This window comes from Acomys russatus, chromosome 5, assembly GCF_903995435.1.
Source record: "Acomys russatus chromosome 5, mAcoRus1.1, whole genome shotgun sequence".
Classification (NCBI taxonomy): domain Eukaryota; kingdom Metazoa; phylum Chordata; class Mammalia; order Rodentia; family Muridae; genus Acomys; species Acomys russatus.
In genome coordinates this window covers 79,597,149-79,622,687 of record NC_067141.1, presented here as the reverse complement: position 1 = coordinate 79,622,687, position 25,539 = coordinate 79,597,149, and the positions used below count along the sequence as shown (strand labels likewise).

At 43.2% G+C, this 25,539-nt stretch overlaps 1 protein-coding gene across 1 annotated transcript; it reads right to left on the bottom strand.

Moving 5' to 3' along the window:
- Positions 1-22,545, bottom strand: Dennd10 (DENN domain containing 10). Its single transcript, XM_051146874.1, has 9 exons — positions 22,408-22,545; positions 19,598-19,794; positions 16,829-16,908; positions 13,559-13,707; positions 12,453-12,564; positions 9,539-9,639; positions 6,952-7,059; positions 5,735-5,829; positions 1-738 (listed from the first exon to the last, which is right to left on the bottom strand). Exons 1-9 carry the CDS (start codon positions 22,460-22,462, stop codon positions 562-564), a joined length of 1,074 nt encoding a protein of 357 aa, XP_051002831.1. The 5' UTR covers positions 22,463-22,545; the 3' UTR covers positions 1-561.
- Between the last annotated feature and the right edge of the window lie 2,994 nt (positions 22,546-25,539).

The following is a 25,539-nucleotide window of genomic DNA, read 5'->3' as shown; positions in this document are numbered from 1 at the left end:
GCCTCTATCTAGGGCAGTGTAACGGTTGCTGGAGTCATCTACTCAAGTATAAAAATCTACGAAAAACCCTCATAATACAGGCAAAAAATTCAAAGGTCCCAAAACATTTTCTTTTACAAGAAAGTGCAACTGCAGTATCTCTTGGGTGACCTTTTAGACAAATCTGCAGAAAACATAGCAGTTAGACTCAGAAAGTAAAATTGCTCATGAGGAATTCAAGTTTTTCCCTAGAAGAATAAAAAGCAAACTTTGAGGCAGCTTTCTGAAAATAAACCACTAGGTTTATGGTCACAATGAGACAAATAGGGATGAACAGTGACGGTTTACATGTGCCGATCTGTGTAGCTACACTTAGTACAGCAGTTAAAACTGTCCAACACTGGATCAAATTGGCAGGGAGAAAGACCACAATTGTTTTTATGTGTTTCTCCGGTCATATTTTAATACTTGGAAATACATCATTAAAAATAGACCCTTCCTCTATAATCCCAATGCTGTAAAGGTCAATGGGTACTAAAAACAAAAGGGAGTCCTATAGGGGCTGCAGACGACACCGGACAGTCAGACCTTCAGCATCTGTTCGGCGGCTGCTAGATGATAAAGGAAGTTCTCTGTCGAGGGCGGAAATCGCTTTTGCTTCAGCGCCTCGACATTGAGGACGATCTTTCCCCCATCATCTGACACTTCTGAAAATGGTGCCAGGTTGGTGAAGACTTCTCTTGTTTTTAGGGCAATGTCCTTTAATAGAAGAGGAAAATGCACAGCATGTTAATATCTAAAAGTGTTGCCTGCTCTTTCCTAGGGCTCTCCTCTCATCAGATCAACTTCACACATTCCCACCCCCTCCCCAAGGTGGGGCTCTCTGGCTGTCCCGAACTTACTTTGTAGACCAGGCTAGCCTCCAACTCAAGACACTGCCTACCTCTGCCTCCCAAGATTGGGGATCAAAGTCATGCACCACTAGCCTGGCTGTCATAAATTCTTAAAACAAAATTGTGTTTACAATCACTTTAGTCATTTCAAAGCACATAATGCACTGGTACTAAGAACAGTCACAAAGGCCAGACATGGTAGCACACAACTTTGATCCCAGTTGGAGACAGAGACAGGTAGGTCTCTGTGAGTTCAAGGCCAGTCTGGTCTACACAGTAAGTTTCAGGCAAGCCAGGGCCTGAAGAGACAAGCTAACGTGGTGGTGCGTGCTTTTAATCCTAGCACTCAGGAGATGGAGACAAGCAGATTCCTGAATTTGAGGACAGCCAGCAGGCACCACAGCCCACCAGGTGACCCACATGGTGGAAGAGAGACTCACATTTCTTAAAGTTGTCCTCTGACTTTCAGGCAATGCAGTGACATGTAGTCACACACACATACACATAAATAAACACAATAAAATAATAATGAAGAATAGTTACAAGGGCTGGCAAGACATCTCAGTGAGTAAAACCACCTTAGTTCAATCTGCAGATCCTGCAGTGGAAGAACCAAATCTAGGACGTGTGTAAATGCACACATAGACAGTAATTAGAAGGAAGCTGGGCAGTGGTGGTGCACACCTTTCACCCCAGTACTTGGGAGGCAAAAGCAGGTGAATCTTTGAGTTTGAGGCCAGCCTGGTTTAGAGTGAGTTCTAGGACAGCCAAACTATACACAGGGAAACCCTGTCTCAAAAAACCAGTAAGTAGATAGATGGTTCAGAGACAGACAGTCAGACAGACAGACAGACAGACATAATTAAAAAGAAAAAAGTACAGTTGCCCCGTCGTACTGTTTCTAGGTTTTTGCCACACCAAACAGGCACCGAGTGCCCAGAAGCAGTCAACTCCTTTTTTCCTTGCAGAAACTTGATAACCTGTGCCTTATTTCTCCCTCTGAATTCACCAACTCTGGTACTTTATCTGAGTCACATAACTTGTCATTTTGTGATTGGCTTGTTTCAAGCAACATGTCCCTGTGTCCTGAAGGTTCACTCTTGGCCATTAGGTCTTCCCCTTCCCTAAGGCTAAATAATACTCTATTGTATGATATGCACCTAGAAGTGGAATTGCTGAGTAATATGGGCACCATTTTTTTAACAAGTCTCTTCCCCTATTTTCCAGGAGAATAACCTGGCACCTGCCACATGGGCTTTATGCCTGTTCAGTAAAGACAGGTGACCCACTGGAACCCACAATAAAATCATGTCTTTTACATGTTTTGATGACATCATGAACTCATTCAAATTTTTTTTAACCTTATCACTTTCACTTCCCTTTCCCAAGATCTCATGCACTACATGGAACTATCTACCTATCACTTCTAATCCATGAGAAATAATTCAAATCACCCATGATTGTAACCTCCATAACTGACCACATCGTTAAGGATGGATGCTGCTCAGGCTACTGCCGTTGCTCTTCACTGCCCACTGTAACTAGATGCTATGACCGTGTTGCTGATTACACCACATGCTCAGCTGTAGGACAACAGACATTAAGCCGAAACTGACTGAGAAGCTTCTCCCTGCTTGCTAGCTTTCACAGTGCCAGAATGTGCTATATATAGGTCACTGGCACAGAAATGACAATGGTTTTACATCGTGCTAAATGCTGAATACTGTAAAATTTACCTGCCAAGTAATATATGCCCACCTCTGGTCCAATAGTGACATGGCTGTTAGAGTAACAATCATCTCCTTTCTGACTGAATTTGTTCCACAGTAGGGAATTCTTGACTGCTACTGTAAACCTCGTTGAAAGCCCATGACTGGGGGTCGAGGGAAGAGGTGGATTCACACTAGTGTGGAACATATTATTCTGTTTCCTAAATGGATCATACTGCCAAACGCCTTCTAAATATCTCTGGTTACATCCATGTTTATAAACTGCTTTCATGCATGGTCAGGGATGCTTCTTTCTGAAGTGAGCAGTGGTTAATGTGGACACTCAAAAGGATCAAAGTGCTGAGAATAAGTGACTGAATGCTCAACCCTAAGCAGGGCATCTATATCACCAACCCACAAGGCTCACAGAGCACCACAGAATCATGGAAGAGCAGGTGGAAAGAAGTTAAGCCCTAGAGGATGGAGGAGAGACCTGTGAAACGCTGACACAGCTGACACCACTGTGGTCACTGTTGGGATGTAGTCACTGTGGGATGCTCATGCTCCACTGGTTGGCTACACACACATGTGCACATAGGCAGCACCAACTGAACTCAGTGTGTAGAGGGTGGATATGGGACTAAAGAGATGGCTCAGTGCTAAGAGCACTTGTTGCTCTTCTAGAGGACCCAGGTTTGGTTCCCAGCATCCACAAGTGGCCACAACCATCTGTAAGCCCAGTTGTAGGGGATCCAACATCTTCTGACCTCTGTGTGCAACACAGTGCACAGACATACATGCAGACAAAACACTAATATACACACACAAACAAATATAAAGATTAGATAAAGGCCAGGCATGGTGGCCCACACCTTTAATCCCAGCACTTGGGAGGAAGAGGCAGGTGGATCACTGTGAGTTGGAAGCCAGCCTGGTCTACAAAGTGAGTCCAGGACAGCCAGGGCTACACAGAGAAACTCTGTCTCTGTATAAAAAACAAAAACAAAGACAAAAAAAGATTAGATAGATGATAGATAGATAGACAGACAGATGGATGATGAATGAATAGATGGAACAAAGCTGGGAGGGAATGTATTAGAGAGACTCACAAGTGTGTGTGTGGGGTGGGTAGATATCTATCAAAGTACAAAATATACTACATACATGTGTGAAATTCTCAAAGAATAAACCCAGAATGGTATTAAAAAGGATGAATGTTTCTGCTCTAACCCTGATAGAGAGACAATGTCAATTCACACAGGAGGATAGAATTGTCTGAGTCTTGGGAGGGGACCCACCCATTTTTCCTGCCCATGCTGCCCAGGCCACCAGCACTGCAAAGAGAAAATGGTGCTGCCAGCCAACCCTGCTGCCCCTTGCATCTGTTTACAGATCAACTACTCCTTAAAGACCTGTTATCCCCTCCACAGAATTTTCTACCTCAATGCCTTGTTTCTGCCACAGCATTTATTGTAGCTCACAGTGTCTGTCAGTTACTATTATTTTATTCATTTGCTTCATTAAAAAGTAGGCTACAAGCCCAGCGTGGTAGCGCATGCCTTTAATCCCAGCACTTACGAGGCAGAGACAGGTGGATCTCTGAGTTCAAGGCCAGCCTGGTCTACAAAGTGAGTCCAGGACAGCCAGGGCTGTTACACAAAGAAACCATGTCTCAAAAAAAAAAGTAGGTTCCACTGAAGTTGCCAGCTCCTATAGCCAGGTGGGACTTCCAATGGAGGGAGGGGGACACCAACCCACCCATAAAACCTTTGCCTCAAAATGTGTCTTGCCTACAAGAAGTGTAGGGATAAAGATGGAGTGAAGACTGAGGGAATGGCAAACCACTGACTGGCCTAACTTGAGATCTGCCCCATGGGAGAGAGCCAGCCCTTGATACTATTAATGATACTCTGCTATGCTCCCAGACAATAGCCTAGCATAACTGTCTTCTGAGAGGCTTCATCCAGAAGCTGATAGAAACAGCTGCAGAGATTCACAGCCAAACAATAAGCTGGGCTCGGGGGTCTTGTGGAAGAGTGGGAGGAAGGATTAAGGGAGCCAGAGGGGTCAGGATGGGTTGGCATCCCTTGGGGGCCTCTTCTTCTCTGAGAAGGAGGAGAGGGGGGCCTGGGAGGAGAGGATGGAGGGGGCTGGGATCAGGCTTTAAGTGATTAAATGAATGAATGAATGAGCAGGCTCCTTGAAGGCAAGATGTTTATTACACTGAATCCACAGTCATGGCTCAAGGAATACTGAGCAGATGGATAGATTCAGGATTCAGGAAGAAATGTGACAGGTGGGACCAGGTGAGCAAGTAGAACCTACTTCTGAAAGATGCTCCCCTGGTTGCAAGGATGAAGATAAGCCTAGGCTATGAGATGGATCTAAGTGGCTAGACAGGGAGCGAATTCCTTGGAGAGATAAGAACAGGCAAAAGAGCAATTAGGAGACTGGAGTAGCCTCCGGTCAGGAAAGGGGATTTAGCACCTTAAGAAAAACAGGATATAAAAGCCACTTGCCCTCCTAGGCTGGTGAGGGCAGAGGACAGGATGCCAAGCTAGTGCATATGGATACTGTTAGCTTAACAAGCAGGCCTCCCCAGAGGAGCTGGCTCTTCAGGGTTCAAAAGTGGAGATCTGGGCTAGAGAAATGGCTCAGTGGTTAAGAGCACTGGCTACTCCTCCAGAGGTCTTGAGTTTGATTCCCAGCAACCACATAGTGGTTCACACCCATCTATAATGAGATCTGATGCCTTCTTCTGGCATGTAGGTGTGCATGAAGATAGAGCATTCATATATACATAAAGTAATTTCTTAAAAGAGGAGACTTGATACCAAAGGCACTGCTTCATTATTATTCCTCCATGAAAATTCCTGTAGCAGGATGAAATACACTGGTGGTCCTCACAGGCATTCCAGCCCACTCAGTGCTTACAATTCTCACGACTGGCGCTGACTTCAGTTCCAGTCCCAGTATTGACACACACACACACACACACACACACACACACACACACACACACACACACATTATCTTGCCCACTACAACACAGCTGGGCTGCCCCCTGACACTTGACTCTACTATGATGCCCTGAGAGTGTGCAATGAGGCTGCTTCAGGATGCTTCACCGGTCACGAGGTAGATCAAGGTTACCTGTATCACCTGGCCGTCTGACTTCTCCGGGTCTTCGGCAGACTGCACAATTAGCTGACCAATTTCTTTATGCAGTTTGCCCATTGTCATGGCCTCTGAATAAAGCAGAAAGAATGTTGAAGGAAGACTTAAAATTTTATACAATAAAAAAATAACCAAGCTACTCAACTGAAAATCTGAAAGACCACACTAAAGAACTTTTCAAAAGGCAGCAGATAACCCTCCATGTTTCCATATTATTTACAAAACACAAATATAGCAGTATAATCACCAATGCCAAATCAGATTTCCCCTTCATATCTACCTGATAAACTGAATGAAAAAACCCTGACTACAAGTGAGCTGTGACTTGAAGGCAAAAGCCTAACTTGTCCAGATCTTTACAGTTAAGCACACACCTTTAATCCCAGCATGCTAAAGGCAGAGGAAGGCTGATGTCTGTGAGCTGTAGGCCAGCCTGATCTACATAATGAGTTCTAGTATAGTTTAGTATAGTTAGGACTATGAAGAGAGACTGTCACCAAAGGGGTGTGTGTGTGTGTGTGTGTGTGTGTGCGCGCGCGCGCGCTCTGGCAGGAATGCTGTGAAAGAACTTCCTGCCTTGGTGAGTGGCAGCAGAGAACACAGCACATGCAAATCCTTGGAAATATACAAAGGAAACCTGCTTGGTCACATCAATTACAGATGAGGCTCCTGCTGTTGGCAGATAGAAAGTTCTGCTTCGCTGCAAGGGTCACTCTGTCCAGACAGTGCAGACTGGGATGAGGGGCTCTGCAGTCACAGCAGGAACCAGGCAGCATCACCCCTTCTGGCTCTGGCCATGGCCATTTTCTATCATTTTAGTCTTACAAGAGGTAATATTTCCTAAGGTCAGGCTCTATTTTCATTTTTCCACATGAATACGGTCATGTTTGAAATTTTAAAATAAGTAAAAAGAGAACGATTCTGGTTTTATTCATTTGAAGTGAAGCCGCTCCCACATTTGAGAACTGATGAAAGATCACACAGAAGTTATGCACAGCATCCCACCTGCCTTTCTAACACATGTAGGCCTGCAGGAGTAAACTGTACACTCTAGACACTGAGAAACTTCTCCAGCTACAGCAGATGCCAAACAGGCATCATATCCTGGCTTTAGCGAGTCAGCCTAAAACTTGTAGCTACTTGGCTTTTACCTCATGTTAATATTTGAACATAGACTAGGACAGAAAAGTCACCTTTTGCAAGTGGAGCAACAGTGATCTCACTATCTGCCAGATTCACAAACACATCGTAGAGGTCTGGTCTGCTGCTCACCTCCACCTCCACGAAGCCAGCAATGTAGCCTGCATTGCAAATTCATCAAGTTACTGGAGAAGAAAGAAACCATGTGCTGAAGGTATCAGAAGGACCTGGCAGCTCACTGGCTGCTTTTCTTCATGGTTTCCTATTATTCAGGAGCATTAGCTGTACCAGTGGTACTTAGCAGTTGCTAAGAAATACACATGGCTCAAAGTGTTCTACAATTTTTTGGTTTTTTTGTTTTGTTTTGTTTTTTGAGACAGGGTTTCTCTGTGTAGCACTGGTTGTCCCAGACTCTCTTTGCAGACCAGGCTGGCCTCGAACTCACAGTGATCCACCTGCCTATGCCTCCCAAGTGCTGGGATTAAAGGCATGCGCCACCATGCCTGGCTTAAAATTTAATTTCAATGTCAAGGAACAGGCTGGAGTAAAGCATTTACTTTTTGGTTAGTGCTATCTAGGCCAAGAATGTCAGAAAGTAGGTAACTCTCAGCTGGGAGGTGGTAGTATATGCATTTAATCCCAGCACTCAGGAGGCAGAGCTCAAGGCCAGCCTGGTCTACAGGACAGGCAAAGCTACACAGTGAAACGCTGTCTCAAAAAACAAACAAACAAACAAAGAGGAAGAAAGGGGGGAGAAGAAACCTATACCAATGCTCCTGTGTGTATCTGTCCTTCTGAGTGCTCTCCTCTCTTTTTCTCTCAACCCTCATGTAGAAGACATATTGAAAATATCATTTTATTAAAAAATACAATTCTGGAGCTGGGTGCAGTGGCACACACCTTTAATCCCAGCACTCAGGGAGACAGAGACAAGCAGATCTCTTTGAATTCAAGGCCAGCCTGGTCGGAAATCCTATCTCAGTACCCCCCCCCCCCCAAATTACAACTGTGATTTAAAAACAAAGACAAAGACTGTCAGAAAGCAGTCCAGATGACACTAGGCTGAGGTCAGATGTTAGGGGAGGAGGGCTCCCCCTTTCTGAGGACTAGGGGAGGGGAGAAGAGGAAATGGTGAGGGAGGAGGGGAGATGAAGGAGAGCAGGTGGGACCAGGAGGCTACGAGGGAAGGGGCTACAATTGGCATGTAAAGTGAACAAATTAAACAATTTAAAATAAATTACCAAGCCGGGTGGGCATGGTGGCCTTTAATCCCAGCACCCGGGAGGCAGAGGCAGGTGGATGGCTGTGAGTTCGAGGCCAGCCTGGTCTGCAAAGAGAGTCTGGGACAGCCAAGGCTATACAGAGAAAACCTGCCTCGAAAAACCAAAATAAATTAAATAAATAAATAGCCAGAGGTGACTCTAGATAAAGGAAGGAAATAAGAAAAAGAAAAAAAGAGCACTGGTTACTCTTGCAGAGGACAGGAATTAGATTCCTAGAACCCACATTGTCGCTTACGGCCATCTGTGACTCCAATTCCAAGCCTCTTTAGGCACTAGACCCACAAGTGGTTCACAGACATTCACATAGGCAAAACATTCATAACATAAAAACAAAGATTTTAAATAATAAATCTTTAAAAAGAAAAACTGGGGTCCAAAATCAGATACTACATACACAGCCTGGTCCACAAAGCGAGTCCAGGACAGCCAGGGTTACAAGAGAAACCCTGTCTCAAAACAGAAACATCAACAACAGAAGGGCAACATCATCATCATCTTTGATAAAAGGACCTTTAAAATTTTAAACTACATTCCTTTATTACATGCATATGTGTTTATGTGTATGTATGGGCGTATGCATATGCCGCAGCATACATGTAGAGGGCAAAGGGCATCTTTTGGGAGTCAGTTCTTTCCTTCTGCCATGTAGGTTTCAGGGATCAAACTCAAGCCATCAACCTTAGGAGTTAATGCTGATTCATCTCATTGCCCCTAAAAGAATCTTTAGTGGCATAAAAATACAGAGAGTATTAAATTTTAAAAATTAAAAAATTAAATTAAATTTTTTAAAAAGCCTGTAGAAAGTTAATATTCCTGTAGACGCAAGTAATAAATGAGAAAAAACATTGAAAGGCTCAAAATAAAATCTAAACATTCAAGAAAAAATTGCTGATTAATTGGGGCTGGGAACAGCTTGGTGGCTGTGGCCTTGCTTAGCATGCCTAAAGCCCTGGGTTCAACTTCTTTCTTTCTTTCTTTTTTGATATGGAAAAGTTTATTATATGAAAAGGGGGGGAGAAGGAAGAGGGCATGCCCTAGAGAGAGAAAGACAAAAGACAGAGAAAGAGAGGTGGAGACAGGTAAGAGAGCAAGAGAGAAGAAAGGTAAGAGAGCTCAATTTCTAATTCCAAGAAAAAAACAAAACAAAACAAAAATAACAACAAAAAGTTAAAATTATAATGCTGTACATTTTACCACAACTTTAAAAAATGTTTTAAAATGAAAAAAAGTCACTGTATTTGCAATAAAAAAAAAGTTTTATTATTCATTTTACCAATGTGTGCACACCCCACCAACACAAATTTACATTCCAAACAAACATAAGCAGAGTCTTTCCTCCCCGGATGTTTTCATGTACCTGTGCACATCTGTAGGCCTTCCAGCTCCTCAGGGTGGAAGTGCACGTAGGAATGCAGGATAGTCCAGTCCTGTCGGTGCCACACCAGGGCAGGCAGGGTCCTAAAATAAAGGCAAAAAGCTCAGTCATACAGTCACTGGCCTTCACCTTGCACACTTGCCTGCTCCTTCTCCTTCCAAGAGGAAACTCCCAGGAACTGAAGCCTTAAATGTACTAAAACCTCTGGACTTGATAATAAAGTAATGTCTGCATATGTGTCTGTGTGTGTGCATTTTGGGACAAGGTACTGCACCCTGGCTGACTTAGAACTCACTATGTAGCTGAGGCTGGCCTCAAATTCATGACAATCCTCCTGCCACAGCCTGCCAAAGTACTGGAATTATAGGTATACGCCACCAGACCTGGAGGAGGCTACATTTTAAACTACCCTTTGGAACAGACTGGCTACACAAAGCTCAAGGTGAAGTTTCCAAAGACGCACAGTGATGATCTTTAAGTTCTCCTTCAAATACAGTTGCCAGCTGCTGGAGACATGTTTGCGGTGATACCCAAACTAGTCCCAGCAAGACAGAAGCTTTCGTGAAGTCTTTTATTTCTATTTACAATTCCAACCAAACTTGTAAAATGTGTTGTTTTCTGACACATTTAAACAGAAATCCTTGCAGCAAGGGGCTGGAGAGATGGCTCAGCAGTTAAGAGTACTGGCTGCTCTTCTAGATTTAATTCCCAGCACCCATTAGGGGCTCACAACCATATGTAAATGTGGTTATGCTCCAGGAAATCAGATCAGCAGATTCTTTATACTTATTACTAGGTGATGAGTGTATAAGAGCTGATTAAATTCCCTCTTTGTATTTGGAATTTTCCTTTTAAAAAGTTCTAAAATAGCCAGGTGGTGGTGGTGCACACCTTTAATCCCAGCACTTAGGAGGCAGAGGCAGGTGGATCTCTATGAGTTCGAGGCCAGCCTAGTCTACAGAGTGAGTCCAGGACAGCCAAGGCTACACAGAGAAACCCTGTCCTAGGGTGGGGGATGGGGCGTGGGGGGATGAGTTAGATTTAGTAAACAAAACATTCCACTCCCCACACCCCATGCAGCACTAACAGTGAGTCACGTAAAACTAAACCAAAGAAACAATTTACTTATAACAGAGGTTTGCAAACTAGGCCTCATGGACTAGCTGACTATCAACAGTCATGTTCACTCATGCCAGGCAGCTGAGAAACTGGAAGAAACAACACGGTTCACATGCCTAAAATATTTATTATATACACGTGCGCGCGCGCGCGTGTGTGTGTGTGTGTGTGTGTGTGTGTGTGTGTGTGTAATACATACATGTAGCAAGAATTTTGGTTTCTTTAAAAACACACAAATAATATAACATATTTTTGTTTTAATCCCATTATAGGGATATGGGGCTGCTTCACAGCAGCTGACTATGATCTGCCAGCTACAGATGTTTCTATGATTGTGTGTTGTTAGAATTCTGGGGACTCTTCAGAGGGTATATAATGCTTGGGTTCTGAGAGGTGGTGTGGATTGTTTATTGGTTCTTGGTTACCATTGGTCACCTCAATCACACTGATGGTTTGGCCCCCATAGACTCATGTTTTTGGATGCTTGGTGTGCCCGGTGGAGTAATATGGCCTTGCTGGGGTGAGTGAGTCACTGTGGGGTGAGCTTTGAGGTTTCCGGTGCTCATGCTCTGCTCAGAGTGGAATGAGAGGCTCTCTGCCGCCTGAGGGGGAGTCTCTCTCTGCTGCCTGCCCACGATGATAATGGACTAAACCTTTGAAACTGTAAGCCAGCCCCCAATGAAATGTTTTCTTTTGTAAGAGTGGCCATAGTCGTGTCTCTTTACAGCAATAAAATCCTAACTGAGACAGTCACGGATTGTTTAGTAGTCATGCACAAAGAAAAACACCCAACAAGAAATTAGATATCCTGATGGCAAAGACCAACCTTGCCCTAAGGAACTCAACGCCCCTAATCAGCAGGGGAAAGTTATTTAGTGATAACACCACCCCCTCTCTAAGCCGACTTATTCAGCGATCTCTCTCCTTTTTTCTTTCTCTTCTAGTGTTAGGGGGTTGAAAGGGAAGAAGACAAGGGGTGGAGAAGGGTGGAAGGAAGAAGAACCCACAAAACAGCAAAGATCAGTTACATATAGACGCATATATTTAATTTTAGTTTACTTAATTCTATGTGTATGACTGTTCTGCCCAAATTCATGTCTGTGCAACACATGTATGCCTGGTATCCAACAAGCTACAGATGTTTAAGAGCCACTATGTGGGTGCTGGGACTCAAACTCAGATTTGCTGGAAGAGCAGTCAGTGCTCTTAACCACTGACCCCATATCTCCAAACCCAAGCTGAAGATTTCTTTCAAATAAAAGTTTGATAAGTCATTATTATCTTCCAAAGAAATATTTGTAGTCAGGGTTCCTTTAGGAAAGTGTGTACACACACTACTCCAAGCACACAACCCACATATATTAACATACACATCAAAGAAATGTTAGGCAGAGCTTTTTCTCCCCTGGGATGCTCTCGTCTACCAGTGCACAGCTACAGGCCTACTTTTGGTTTTTCAAGACAGGGTTTCTATGTGTAGCCCTGGCGAGACTGAAACTCACTCTGTTGACCAGGCTGGCCTCAAACTCAGAGATCTGCCTGCCTCTGCCTCCTGAGTGTAGCCTCTGCCTTCCAACTGTCCTATTTCTAAAATCAAATAAGAACTTCCAGCCAGGCGGTGGTGGCTACAGTTCTAAGGCAGATCACAAAAATGGTACTTAGCTTAGACTAACTCATGCTCCCTTTACTCAGCATGTATCAGAGCGTAGCACACAGAAGCACCCAGTGTCTCCAACTGTCAGGGAAGCTTATGCTTTTTAATAATTTATGATAGTACCTTGTAAACTCCTGGACAGCTTCTATTTTGGGGTGATAGACAACAATTCGTTTTTTCAGCATCAATGCTGTGTGTAAGATAACAGTTTCCATTCCAAATTGAGATACAATATCTTAAAAAAAAAAAGATAATATTGCATTAAATACATAATGGCATAAACTTTCCATTAAAAAGAATTCTTGTCATATAATCACAAAATTATTTTAAATATACCAGACACACTTAGGCAAATGCTATTAGGTGCAGACATATTTCATTTGGTGGATGGGTATGTTTATTCATGTATATTTAGCAGGGTATAATATCATGGTTACTAGCAATGCCCCACAGGGACTCCGTGCTAGATGTACAGGTAACTCCAGGCTCCTAAACTACAACAAATAATAATACAAAGGAGACCTAATATTTTTCGTGAAGGCTGGGCAGTGGTGGTGCACACCTTTAATCCCAACGCTTGGGAGGAGAGGCAAGTGGATCTCTGTGACTTCAAGGACAGCCTGGTTTACAAAGCGAGTCCAGGACAGTCAAGGCTACACAGAGAAACCCTGTCTCAAATATATAAAAAAAAAAAGAAAGAAAGAAAGAAAGAAAAAAGTCTTGAAGAACACCCAACCTCAACCAAATGTTCAGGAACCACTAAAGATTTTTTTGTTTTTTTTTTGTTTGTTTTTTGTTTTTTTCAAGACAGGGTTTCTCTGTGCAATAGACCTGGCTGACCGGGACTCACTTTATAGACCAGACTGGCCTCGAACTCACAGAGATCCACCTGCTTCTCCTTCCGATTGCTGGGATTAAAGGCTAGCCACCACGCCTAGCTAGTTCCACCTCCTTTAAGCTCTGTCTTTAAGCTGCCTGTCATTGCAAATTCCTCAGCTATGAATATTTCTATAAAAAACACAATATGGAAAAGGCTATCACAAAATAGATTTTGCGTAGACAGAATTCTAAGTAGTAAGAAACGTAAGAGCTGATGTACTCTTCTGTGTATGAAATACAAGTGAAAAGGACCCTGGACAAAGAAACAAAACATACACACATACAATGACCTTGGCTTGGGGCTTTTGTTGCTGGCCAGGGTTTTCTTTTCTTTTTTCTTCCTTCCTTACCTTTGATGGAGCCTGCAAGGTATGCCTTTCGACCATCAAAGTCTCTGCTAAGGAAAGAGCCATTTTCTTCACTCTGGCAGATCCCCTTGGTGAGAACTGCAATGTAACTCTCCATCATTTTAACTGGGCTTCCATATTTCAGATATATTCTGTGAGAAAGGACAAAAGGTAACAGTGCTTTTGATACAGTTAGGGAATGTGGAGAAAGTCACCAAGAGTAGACACTGGCACTTTCTAGATTATACAGTAACCTGGTAGCATTTCCAAATGTGCAAACCTGTCCATACTTTGAAATACAACACTTAACAAATGTGGACCATTTCTTTGAGGAACGCTCTTTCTCTTCCCTGACGTCTGGAGATGTAGTCCCTCTACAGGGGAATTAACAGTGGATCCCCAAGGCTGTTACTCCTAGGAAAATTACATCTTTATGTCTTTTTATATCTTATGCTCATAAGTGCTCACAGTGTTTTCAATCACACAGCTCTGTTTTATTGCCTCAGATTCTTTTGACAAGGAGTTCAAGGCACTGTTCACAGGGAAAGCAGTAGTTGTCCACAGAACCCATGCTTATTTATAAGCAACCCTAGAGGTAACCACATCTAGATGACTAAGAAATCCATGTTCTTTAAAGTTTTCAGTGATAAACACAGACATCTGTCATCAAGTTAAAGACTTCCCAAAAATGCTGACAGGAAGCCAGCTGCATTTAAAGAGCCCACGTTAAGCCTCTTCCCCTTTAAATCCTGTGAACAGCTCAGGCTACTTCTCTCCTATGTATTTATAGATGGTGATTCTTTGTTTGTTTGTTTGTTTAGAGACAGTGTCTCTCTGTGTGCCCTGACTGTCCTGGAACTTGCCATGTAGACCAGGCTGGCCTCAGAGTGCTGGCATTAAAGGCCTAACCCACCACGCCTGGCTTAGAGCTACATGTTGCTTGAGAACCCTGAGTGGGGCCGGTGGTTTCTTCAGTAGTCAAGAGTGGGCTGAGCCTGCTGGAGGCCCTGAGTCTGATCTGCAGCACTGAATAATAATAATAATAATAATAACAACAACAACAACAATAATAATGCCATTTGCCATTACTGGGCATACTTGAGCCTTTCAGTAGCTGATGTAATAGAAAACTGAGAAAAATTAAACTGACAACTGATTTTTATAACTGACTACTTGAAAATTATATTTATTGTAGGCTAACTGAAAACTAACTGTATTTAACTGATTACTAAATACTTAAATTTCAAGCTACAATTGAGAAAACAGTGGGGAACAATCAGCAGTGTGCGCTCTAAGGTATGCCAATCAATCCACTAGTTCAAAAACAAGCTTATACAAACAATGCTGCAAGGACAGCGTGACCTGGGGCTGCAGGCAGAACAGGCAGTGGGAATCTTAAATTTTATTGTAGATTCCTCTGTGTCACTGATATGTTTTTTTTTAAGATTTACTTATTTTTATTTTATGTTCGCTGGTGATTTGCCTGCATGTGTATTTGTGTGAGGGGGTCGGCTCCCCTGGAGCTGAGGTTACAGACAATTAGTTGTCAGCTGGGTACTGAATCGAGGTCCTCTGGAAGGACAGCCAGTGCTCTTAACCGCTGAGTCATCTCTCCAGCACCATCATTGATATTTTTTTATTATATGCTTCTTAATGAAAAATTCATCAAGCTAACAAACGGAAACCAACTATAGTAATGGAGAAGTCAAATTTAAGATTGGTGAGATGACAACCCTGGGCCATGGGTGACAAAAAGAACAGCCCCTTTGAAAAGACTCTGCGGAAGAACCATTTGGCGTAGCCCAGAGGACCGTGTTCACACAGGAACCCTCAGGCCTGCCCCGCCTGGTGTGTACGGCAGCTCCCAGGTGTGCACAAAACCCTATTAGCCACAGGGACTAGGAGATGAAAGGAGTGACGGCAAAGAATGCCCCAGAGACCGACGCCTTCTGGAGTGGCCTCTGCTGGCTCACCCCAGAAATGAATGTAAACACCTCTACAATCACCTCGCCACCATGGAAAAGTGTTTGACCATGGGTGTGTACAAAGACATCAAGCACATGTGTAGGAACATGAGAACACATGTAAAGCTGAGCACATGGAAGCAGAAAGAACAGGGGATAGAGGAAGTGGCAACTGCTGAGTCATTCCTCTGCCCTGTGACAGCAACACTGTGCACTACCGGAACTTTGACATCTAGGCTTCCTGAGTGGAAGTGGCACCTGAAGCAATACTGCCTTCTGAACGTCAAAATACTTCCTGCTCAGTTCAAGTGAGGAACTAGGCCTGCCTGAGGAGGTCAGATGCAGTGAAGTCTAATGATTTTTAGAAAACACCTCTACAGTGTTTTCAGTTTGCAGCTTCTAGACTTCAATCCTTCTATCAATAACAATCTCAACCATGTCAGTACTACAAGAACAGCAACTGTTTCTGTCAACAGTGAGCCATACGCGTGCAATTTGTCTTTTCACAATTTGTCTTTTCACAGCAAGTCTTGCAGTATGGCTAATTACATAAACAGTAAAACCTCACTTTATTAAAATACAGTCTAATTGAAACCCTTCGATAATGGAGTTTTTCTTTTTCATTTATTTATTTGTTGGTTGGTTTATTTGAGACAGGGTTTCTCTGTATAGCCTTGGCTGTTCTGAACTAGCTTTGTCGACCAGGCTGGCCTCCAACTCATAGAGATCTGCCTGCCTCTGCCTCCCGAGTGCTGGGATTACAGGCATGTACCATAGGACTACAAGAAAAACTCTGTCTCAGAAAACTAAAAAAAAAAAAGGTAAAGAAGCCAATGTCTGGGTGGTTGTGGCGCACTACTTTAATCCTAGTGCTCAGAAGGGAGGCAGAAACAGGAGGATCTCTGTGAGTTTGAGGCCAGCCTGGTTTACAGAGTGAGTTCTAGGACAGCCAAGGCTACACAGAGAAACCCTGTCTCGAAAAACAAGCAAACAAACAAGCCAATATTCCTAATTAAAAGAAATATTGAGACAGACCAAAAGAGGCAAGCAATCCAAGATGCCCAGGAACTACAAAAGCCAAGACAAACTGTTCTTTCTTCTCCCCAGCCCATTTTCCCAAATCAGAGGATAAACCCACAAACCAAAGAGAAAGTCACTCTTTACAAGTCAGACTCTGCAAAGCCAAAATGGATTAAGTCAGGTAGACTAAAGACTGACTTAGTTTCTTTCATGTGGACATTTTCTGGGTCACTACTGAATGAGATCTTTGTTTCAGTGAATTAGCATTTAATGTAGTTTTCATACAGACCTACACAATATCCTAGTGAAGGCGGCATATTTCTCTGGGTTAAAATCTTTGGCGGTCAGAACAATAGAAAAATGAGTCACCTGTCCAAAAGAAACAAACAAACAAAAGCACACTTTTTAAAGATACTTGAATAGAATTCAATAGATACTACAAAAGATTAATTTATTACTCTATTCTAACAAACCTCTTGGACATAATGTAATTGCATTAAAAAGACCAAAATGCCAAAGTCCTCACTTGCTTCTCTATCCTTGTTTTATTTTGAGACAGTCTCACTATGTAGCACATGTTGGTCTCAAACTTGAGACCTGCCTCAGCCTCCCAAGTGCTAGATTACATGTGTATGTCACTGTGCTCTATTGAAAAACACATTTTGAACTATCTAAACCTCACTGTTTAAAATCTGAAGCACAGGTGTGATGAGACTGCTGCTACAACTTGGCCGTCTGTAACACAAAACACAGACCACACCCTCTTAAGGCTGCATCAAGACTTTCCATAAAGGGCTGAAGGAGGGAGCGAGATGATTTAGCAGTTAAAAGCATTTGCTGCTCTTGGAGAGGACGCAAATTTGAGTCCCGGCACCCACAGAGCAGCTCACAACTGTCCTTCACTCCACCTCCATGGGTTCTGACACCCTCTTCTGGCCTCTGAAGATACCTGTATTCACATGGGCATGCATGCAAATCAAAGTAAAAATAAAATTTGAAAGAGAAACAACAAACCCACCGAACTGGTATCAGTGAGTGAGTGGCACAAGTCTGCAATGGCAACACTTGGGGACGATCAAGGACAGATGACCAAGAGTGAGCATACAGTGATATATACTATACAATGTGAGACAGTGCGATATAGAGTGATTTGGTGAGTATACAGCTAGCGTGGGTTTTTAAAGATCCTGTTTCAAAACAAACAAACCATGAAAGAGAAAAAGGACTTACTGAACAAAAACCAAAGATCTTATAATACATGGAAACTTCCAAACTTAACATTTTCTAAGAAGCCTATAGCTGTTTCTAAATGATTTTTCTAGCTTATACTATGAAAACAGTCAACACTATTCTCTGTATTCTGGACATACTTCATACCGTCCCATTATGGCTCAAAAGTTAACCCTGAAAAGTGAAAAGAGACACCCCAGGTACATGCAAGAGACTCAGCAACTTGTTCCCTTATTTTTTTTTCTTGGAAAACTCTGCTTGGTTGAAGTTAGAAACCACATAAGTTATCCAGGCAGTGGTGGTACACACCTTTAATCCCAGCACTCTGGAGTCAGAGGCAAGTGGATCTCTGAGTTTAAGGCCAGCCTGGTTTACAGAGAAAGTTCTAGAATAGCCAGGGCTACACAGAGAAGCCCTGTCTCGAAAAACAGAACAAAACAAACAAAAGGAAAAAGAAGCAAACTATATAACTTATGCACCAGGTCACACTGATACATATTACTTATAGCAAACAACTGGCCAATAAAAGCCTAATTATGACATGATTCTCTTGATAATTATTTTAAATTCATAATGTATCTTCATCACCCACAAGTAAATTTAAAAATTCTTAATTTGTCGGGCGCAGTGGCACACACCTATAATCCCAGCACTTGGGGAGGCAGAGGCAGGCAGATCTCTGTGAGTTTGAGGCCAGCCTGATCTATACAAAGTGAGTCCAGGATAGCCAAGGCTACACAGAGAAACCCTGTCTCGAAAAACAAAAACAAAAAATGTTTAACTCTGTCAAGAATAATTATATGCTTTAAAACAGTGTTTAAAGGGATGAAGAGATGGCTCAGCACTGGCTGCTCTTCCAGAGGACCTGGGTTCTATTCTCAGTATCCACATGGTCATACGTGACTGTTTCTAACTCCAGTCTCAGGAGATCCAACACCTTCTTCTGAACTTTGCAGGCATTAGACACATACATGATATATTCATACAGACATACATTCAGGCAAAACACCTATACATATAAAAATAAATTTTAAAAAATTAAAAAGTTAGCCAGGCGTGGTAGTGCACACCTTTAATCCCAGTGCTCGGGAGGCAGAGGCAGGCAGATTGCTGTAGAGACCAGCCTGGTCTACAAAGTGAGTCCAGGACGGTCAAGGCTAACAGAGAGACCCAGCCTCGGGGGAAAAAAAACCAACAACAACAACAAAAAATTTTTTAAACTTTTTGACTAGCCTGGAATGCATTATGTTTAATTTGGCAATCTTCCTGCCTAAACTCTGTAAGAGTTGGGATTGCAGGCATGTGCTATTACTCCTAGCTTCTAAAATAGTTTTGTGTTTTTGAAATAGGTGTTATTATTTAACCCAGGCTAGCCTGGAACTCCCTATGGAAGCCAGGCTGGCCTCTAACTCACAGAAATCCACCCACTTCCCAAGTACTGGGATTAAAGGTGTAAGACACCACCAGCCCTAAAACAGTTTTCAATTATGGAAAAAACTCCTTTTTATTCAGTATGGCATTGAAACTGCTTTATATCTCTAGTCCATCAGAGTGTAACTTTGATAAAACAGACTACAAATCTTCAAATTATTGAGCATTCAAATAAAGACAATGGATATCAGTATTTGTGCAGTAAATGGAGTGTTAAAGGGAACGGTCCTACTGAAAGTAAGGCTTACTGCTTCCAAGTGTGTAATGTGATAGACAGAGTCTAAATCTTATGTTCTTAAATCACTTTAGATATTTTGGGTTTTTCAGGGGTTTGGTTTTTTTTTTTTTTGTTTTATTTTTTGTTTTGTTTTGTTTTTTAACGTTAAAGAGGTCATACCTTTTTCAAAACTGAAGAATCTGGAACTTCAACTGTAGTGATATAAAACCATGTTCTTCTGTACTGACCAAAGACAAAGGGGTGGAGAGCTGTGCTTCTGTCCGTCAGGCAGCACTTGCGGAGCAGCAGCTTCCGGAGTGAGGCTGTCGTGGAAGGGTAGCACCACACCCACAGGACTTCTCCATTAGTGTCCTTTTCTATGGTGGAAAGATGGTCACTGTGAGAATGTCAAACAGCAGCAAGGAACGTGAATTGATTGGTTACTCAGAAGCATTTTGCGGAATCATTTATAACACCCCACTTTACGAAGCAACCCAGATCATTTGAGACACAAAATTCACGTGAACTTACGATGTGCATTTGCTTAGTTGATTTTGTTACCACTGAAGGCAATCACAAATTATGTAGTTGAATTATGTAGATAGATTCTCTCTATAGGCGGGCAGTGGTGGAGGCACACACCTTTAATCCCAGCGCTTGGGAGGCAGAGGTGGGCAGATCTCTGTGAGCTTGAGGCCAGCCTGGTCTACAATGAGAGTGCAGGACAGCCAGGGCTCTGTTACACAAAGAAATCCTGTCTCGGGGGGTGGGGGTGGGGGAAGATTCTCAATCTTCTCCCACCAGAAATGCTTATTGACGTATAATTATGGTTTTTGCAACTTGGAAGACTCTTCATTAAAAAATACACAGGAACAGGTTGTTAAAAGGAAAAAAGGAAAGAGGCATACATATAGGCAGAGTGATTGAAGCCTTGAATTTGATCCTTAATCCCCTTCCCAACAATGAAGGAAACAGTGAAACCTCCTTTAATTCGTGTTACACATACAGTCTAGATTTAAATGTTACATTTTTCCCACTGCTATGGGTTAAACCCAGCATATCTTATGTGCTAACCAAGAGATCTACCACTCTGCCAAAATTTTTACACTAATAATAATAAAAAGCTATCTAGTCCTTATGTAGTCTTGTCACCAAAATAAACAGCTCAATTACAAAAAAGGAAATGAAATAAGGGGCTGGTTCAGTCCCCAAAGTATTTGGTAATTACAGATTTGTGTCACTATGTCTCTGATAACCCCTTTACTTAGGAACATGGGGGTGGGGGGAGGGGAAGGCAGGGTTTCCCTGTGTAGTCCTGGCTATCCTGGAACTTACTATGTAGACCAGGCTGGCCTCAAACTCAAGAAATCCACCTGCTACTTCCTATCAAGTGCTGAAGTTAAAAGCATGCCACCACTACCCAGCTTAGAAATAAATACCTTTGGGCTGGAGAGATGGCTCAGAGGTTAAGAGCTTTGACTGCTCTTCCAGAGGTCCTGAGTTCAATTCCCAGCAACCACACGGTGGCTCACAACCACCTATAATGTAGTCTGATGCCATCTTCTGGCCTGTGGGTGTACATGCATGCACAACACTATATACATAATAATTTTTTAAAAAGAATTATTTAAAACCAGAGAAGTAAATACCTTTGTAACATTCAGGATGTAATCTGAATAAATTATAATACATTAAAAATTGTTAAAAGAAATAAATACCTTTTAAGTGCATGTATGAATAAAAACTAAGAAAAAAGAATAAAAACTAAAGAGATAATAAATAAATAAAAAGTAAAGACTTGTTGAATGGACAAATATATTGAGATTGTTTGTGATAGAGTGTCTCTGTTTAATCCTGGCTGTCCTGGAACTAGCTCTGTATACTAGACTGGCCTCAAACTCAGAGATTCGCCTGCCTCCTGAACGCTGAGATTAAAAGTATGCCGCCGCCACCACCCAAGTCATTTTTATCTTCACAGCTTAGCTCAACCTTAATTCTCAAGTGCTGACAGGCCCAAGATGCCTGAATTACTTAGGATTTGTTTTCAAGCAGTTTTTTAAAAATCACATTATAAATTAATACAAGGGGGTTGGAGATGGCTCAACAGTTAAGAGCACTGGCTATTCTTCAAGAGACCTGGGTTAAATTTCCAGCACCCACATGGCAGCGCACAACTGGCTCCAGGTCCAGAGGGTCTGAGAGTCTATCTGGCCTCCGCTGGGCACCAGGCGGTGCACAATCATACACATCTTATGTGCTAACCAAGAGCAAACACTCATACCAAATAAATAATAAATAAAAATTTACACAAAAAGGAGTGAATATAGGACAAAGACATTGCTTTGCGCTCCTGGAAAACAATTGTCGCGGGGATTTGGTAAGAACAAGCAACATGCGCACTCTGCAGTGAAGGATAGTGTCTAAATGTGCCTTCGAATCTCAGGAGAGAGACTATTCGAAGAAATTCATAAAGGTCCACTCGTTCTTGCAGTCCAGTGCTATCACCTACAGCCTGGCCGGGCTGCACAAGGTTCACTCACAGTCTGGACTGTGCAAAGATACCTATGAACTTCCTCACCACAAATGCCTATAAACTAGCCGGAGTGCCACATGGGACCACGCAGGGACTCCAGGAACATCTGGGTCAACTGACATGGAGTTCTCCACCCCGGAATTGGAGACTGTGGGTCACCCAGCACGGGTTCCAACATCCGCTCCGCCACTTCCAGGGGTGTCCTGCCAATGGCACCCAGGGCCCCCGGGGCGGCACCCACACTCTCAGGGGGTCGCAGACGTGCGCGGCCGCCCCAGCTCCCCAGCCGCGAAGTCCCAGAGCCCCGCCCGCCCGCAGGCCCCACGTCAGTCCCCGGCGCCGAGGAGGCCCAGCTCACAGCCCAGGTCTAGCCCCTCCCTGGCGGAACAGCCCGGCGGATCCGAGGACCCGGGCGGAGCTGCGGCACGCCTGGCGGGCATAGAGCCAGCGTCCTCACCGATCAGCCCGACTCCGAGCATCAGCTGCGTGTCCGTTGCCACAACCGCAGCCATCTTCCGCCACCACCCCCGCTCTGCAGCGCAGGTCCCGCCCCTCCTTTTGGCCACGCCCACACACAAGTCCCGTCCCTTCCGGGAGGGCGGAGCAGGCTCTACAGGTGCCGCCTCTGCCTTCTCTCCCTTGGCCAGAGGCTTCTTGCAGCTCCCCTACAATTTGGTCCTTGTTCTATCACGGAGAATAGCCAGCCATTTCAGTCCTGTTTGTCTAGTACCATAGAGATGGATCTCCACTCACTGGATTATTACAAAAACAAATAACAATTGTAGACTTAATATGTAAATGTTGCAGCTTTGAAGGGAAAGGCTTCCCCTACGGAAGTGTTAGCAGTTTCCACAATGCAAATGTAACAGCTCTGCTCTAGCAGACGGTGGTTTCCCCAGAGAGATCTGCTCAGAGAGGTAACCTGGCACTCAGAAGCCAAGGAATATAACGTCACATCGCACATCAAACCTCACACGAGATTTATTGGGGTGGGGGGCAAGGGATGAACCTGTAAAAAAAGAACCAAACTGAAGCCATTTTGAATAAAACTTCCATTATGAATAGGGGTCAAATAAAGTTTAAGTTCCCAAGACCTCCCTGGGTAACTGACATCCTCCTTGGCAGAAAAGAGACATGTAAGCAAGTAACTGACATCCTGGTTGGCAAGTTGAGACATGAATGCCAGGCAAGTCACCCTGCCACAGTTGAATAACCAACCAATGGGAGCAAGATAAATGTACCTACCACAAAGACATGTTCCTAAGAAGTCCCCTTTTCCTAAGTTCTGATTGGTGGGATAATTTGGTAAAGATGTTTGTGGAAGGAAGTGTTGGAGCCGATGTTGGAGCCCTTGCAGGGTGACCCACAGTCTCCAATTCCGGGGTGGAGAACTTCATGTCAGTTAACCCAGATGTTCCTAGAGTTCCTGCATTAAAAACTCTGTCACAGTTCAGCTCCCATGTCTTGTTCTCTGACCCCAATTGATCAGTAGCAGCCTGAGTACAATACATTTTTGTCATCTGCTTAAATACTTTCTAAGTTGGACGCTCCAAGATGCAGTCAGCTCCCCTGTGCTGTTGTCTGGAACTGATCAGTTTTTGCTGCCTAATTCAAATAAAGATCTTGCTTTGGCTGGGTGTGGTGGCGCACACCTTTAATCCCAGCACTCAGGAGGCAGAGGCAGGCAGATTGCTGTGAGTTAGAGGCCAGCCTGGTCTACAAAAGCGAATCCAGGATAGTCAGGACTGTTACAGAGAGAAACCTTGTCATGAAAAAAAAAAAAAAATTCTTGCTTTGCTGGACTCTTGTGACTCCATGAGCTGTTTTTGAATTTTCAGACCCTTACAAACCCAGGAGAGTGGCTGCCTCTGCAGGAAACTGAGCAGAAGGCAGGGTTTATAGTTTCTTGGGAGATGAGGCTTTCCAGGGTGAGAATTAGTAAGATTTCAAGTCTTGAGTATAGGGAGAACTCAGAGATTGGTGGGATTCTGTTTCTTGGACCTGATCTTGGGCTTAGGGGTCAAGTCAGGGTCAAGGTGTTCTTATCCAGAGAGGGAGAGGCTACTTGAGAGCAGCACAGAGAGAGAGTCAGATAGTCAGAACACTTAGTACAGTGGAGGAGATTACAGTACAGGAATATAGGAGAATTCATGGAGACAGTACAGTAGAGTTCTGGAGTATAGTACAGTACAATGCAGTTCAGTTCGTGGAGTTTAGAGACAGTTTTTCCAAGCAGAGAAGTTCATTGAAAAGCATTGAGAAGCCAGTTTGACTCACTCAGCTTGGAGAGGAGTTTTGAGCCTGAAGAGCTGAGTTGAACCAGTCAGCCAGAGTTCAGAAAGAACTAGAAAGGTTGAGCTTATTCAGCAGTAAGTCTTGGAGGATGAAAACATTCTAGGCCTAGTTAGCAGACAAAGACTGGAAGCTGAAGTTTTCAAAGTCCAGGCTGCAGATTAGATTGTACAGAGGCTAGAAGTTTCTAGGCCTATGCCTAGAGATACATAGATAGAAATGTTCTGGGCTAAGTCCAAGCCATGTATTTGGGTTGTTTTTTTTGGGGGGGGGTTGTTGTTTTTGAGACAGAGTTTCTCTGTTACACAGAGCCCTGACTGTCCGGGACTCTCTTTGTAGACCAGGCTGGCCTTGAACTCACAGAGATCCACCTGCCTCTGTCTCCCAAGTGCTGGGATTAAAGATGTGCACCACCACACCTGGCCAAGCCATGCATTTGTAAAGCTTGGGTACAACTTTCATTTCATCCTCTTATCTGAGAAAATAAAAACAACATTTACAAATACTTTTAATTATTGAGTAATATTTTTTGCATGAAAAGATGCTTATTTCTCTTATCTATTGAGGAGAATTACATTTAATATTTGTTATCTACTTTATTATAATGCTTCTATACTTTGTTTTGTTTTTTTGTTTTTTGTTTTGTTTTGTTTTGGTTTTGCTTCTATACTTTGAACAGTCTTCTCATTTCTACTTGCTCTTTCCCTTGGGAGATTTGAAATCATGAAAATTCAAGTACCATTTCTTCTCCTAACCTAGGCAAAAGTATTCTCTCTCTCTCCCTCTCCCTCTCCCCTTCCCTTGCTCTGATGGCAAATCTTCACTGTTAACTTGACTGGATTTGAAATAACCTAGAAGATTCAACTCTGATTATGTCTATGAGAATATTGCCAGACAAGTTCAGATGAAGATGGGAGATTCACCCCAAATGTGGATGGCATCATTCTAGGGGCTGGGGTCCTGGAGTCAGGAAAAAGGAAGAAGCTGGCAGAGCATAGTGCTCATCTCTCTCAGCTTCCAGAGTGTGGGTCCCCGCTGTAATAGACAGCACTCCTCACATCATACAGTAAGTCCTTCCTTACATTGCGTTTGTCGGGTTTTTGTTATAGCAATGCAAGAAGTGATGCAGCCTTCCAGGGTCTAACACCATTTGACTATGGAACAAGGTTAGTAATTTCTACATTATATTTAGGTACATTTGTGGCTCTATTGCTCCCATTCTTCAGATCTTGTGAAGGGCAGGACTCTGGTTTTTGTTGTTGTTTTGTTTTATTTTCTGTTGTTGTTGTTCATTTTG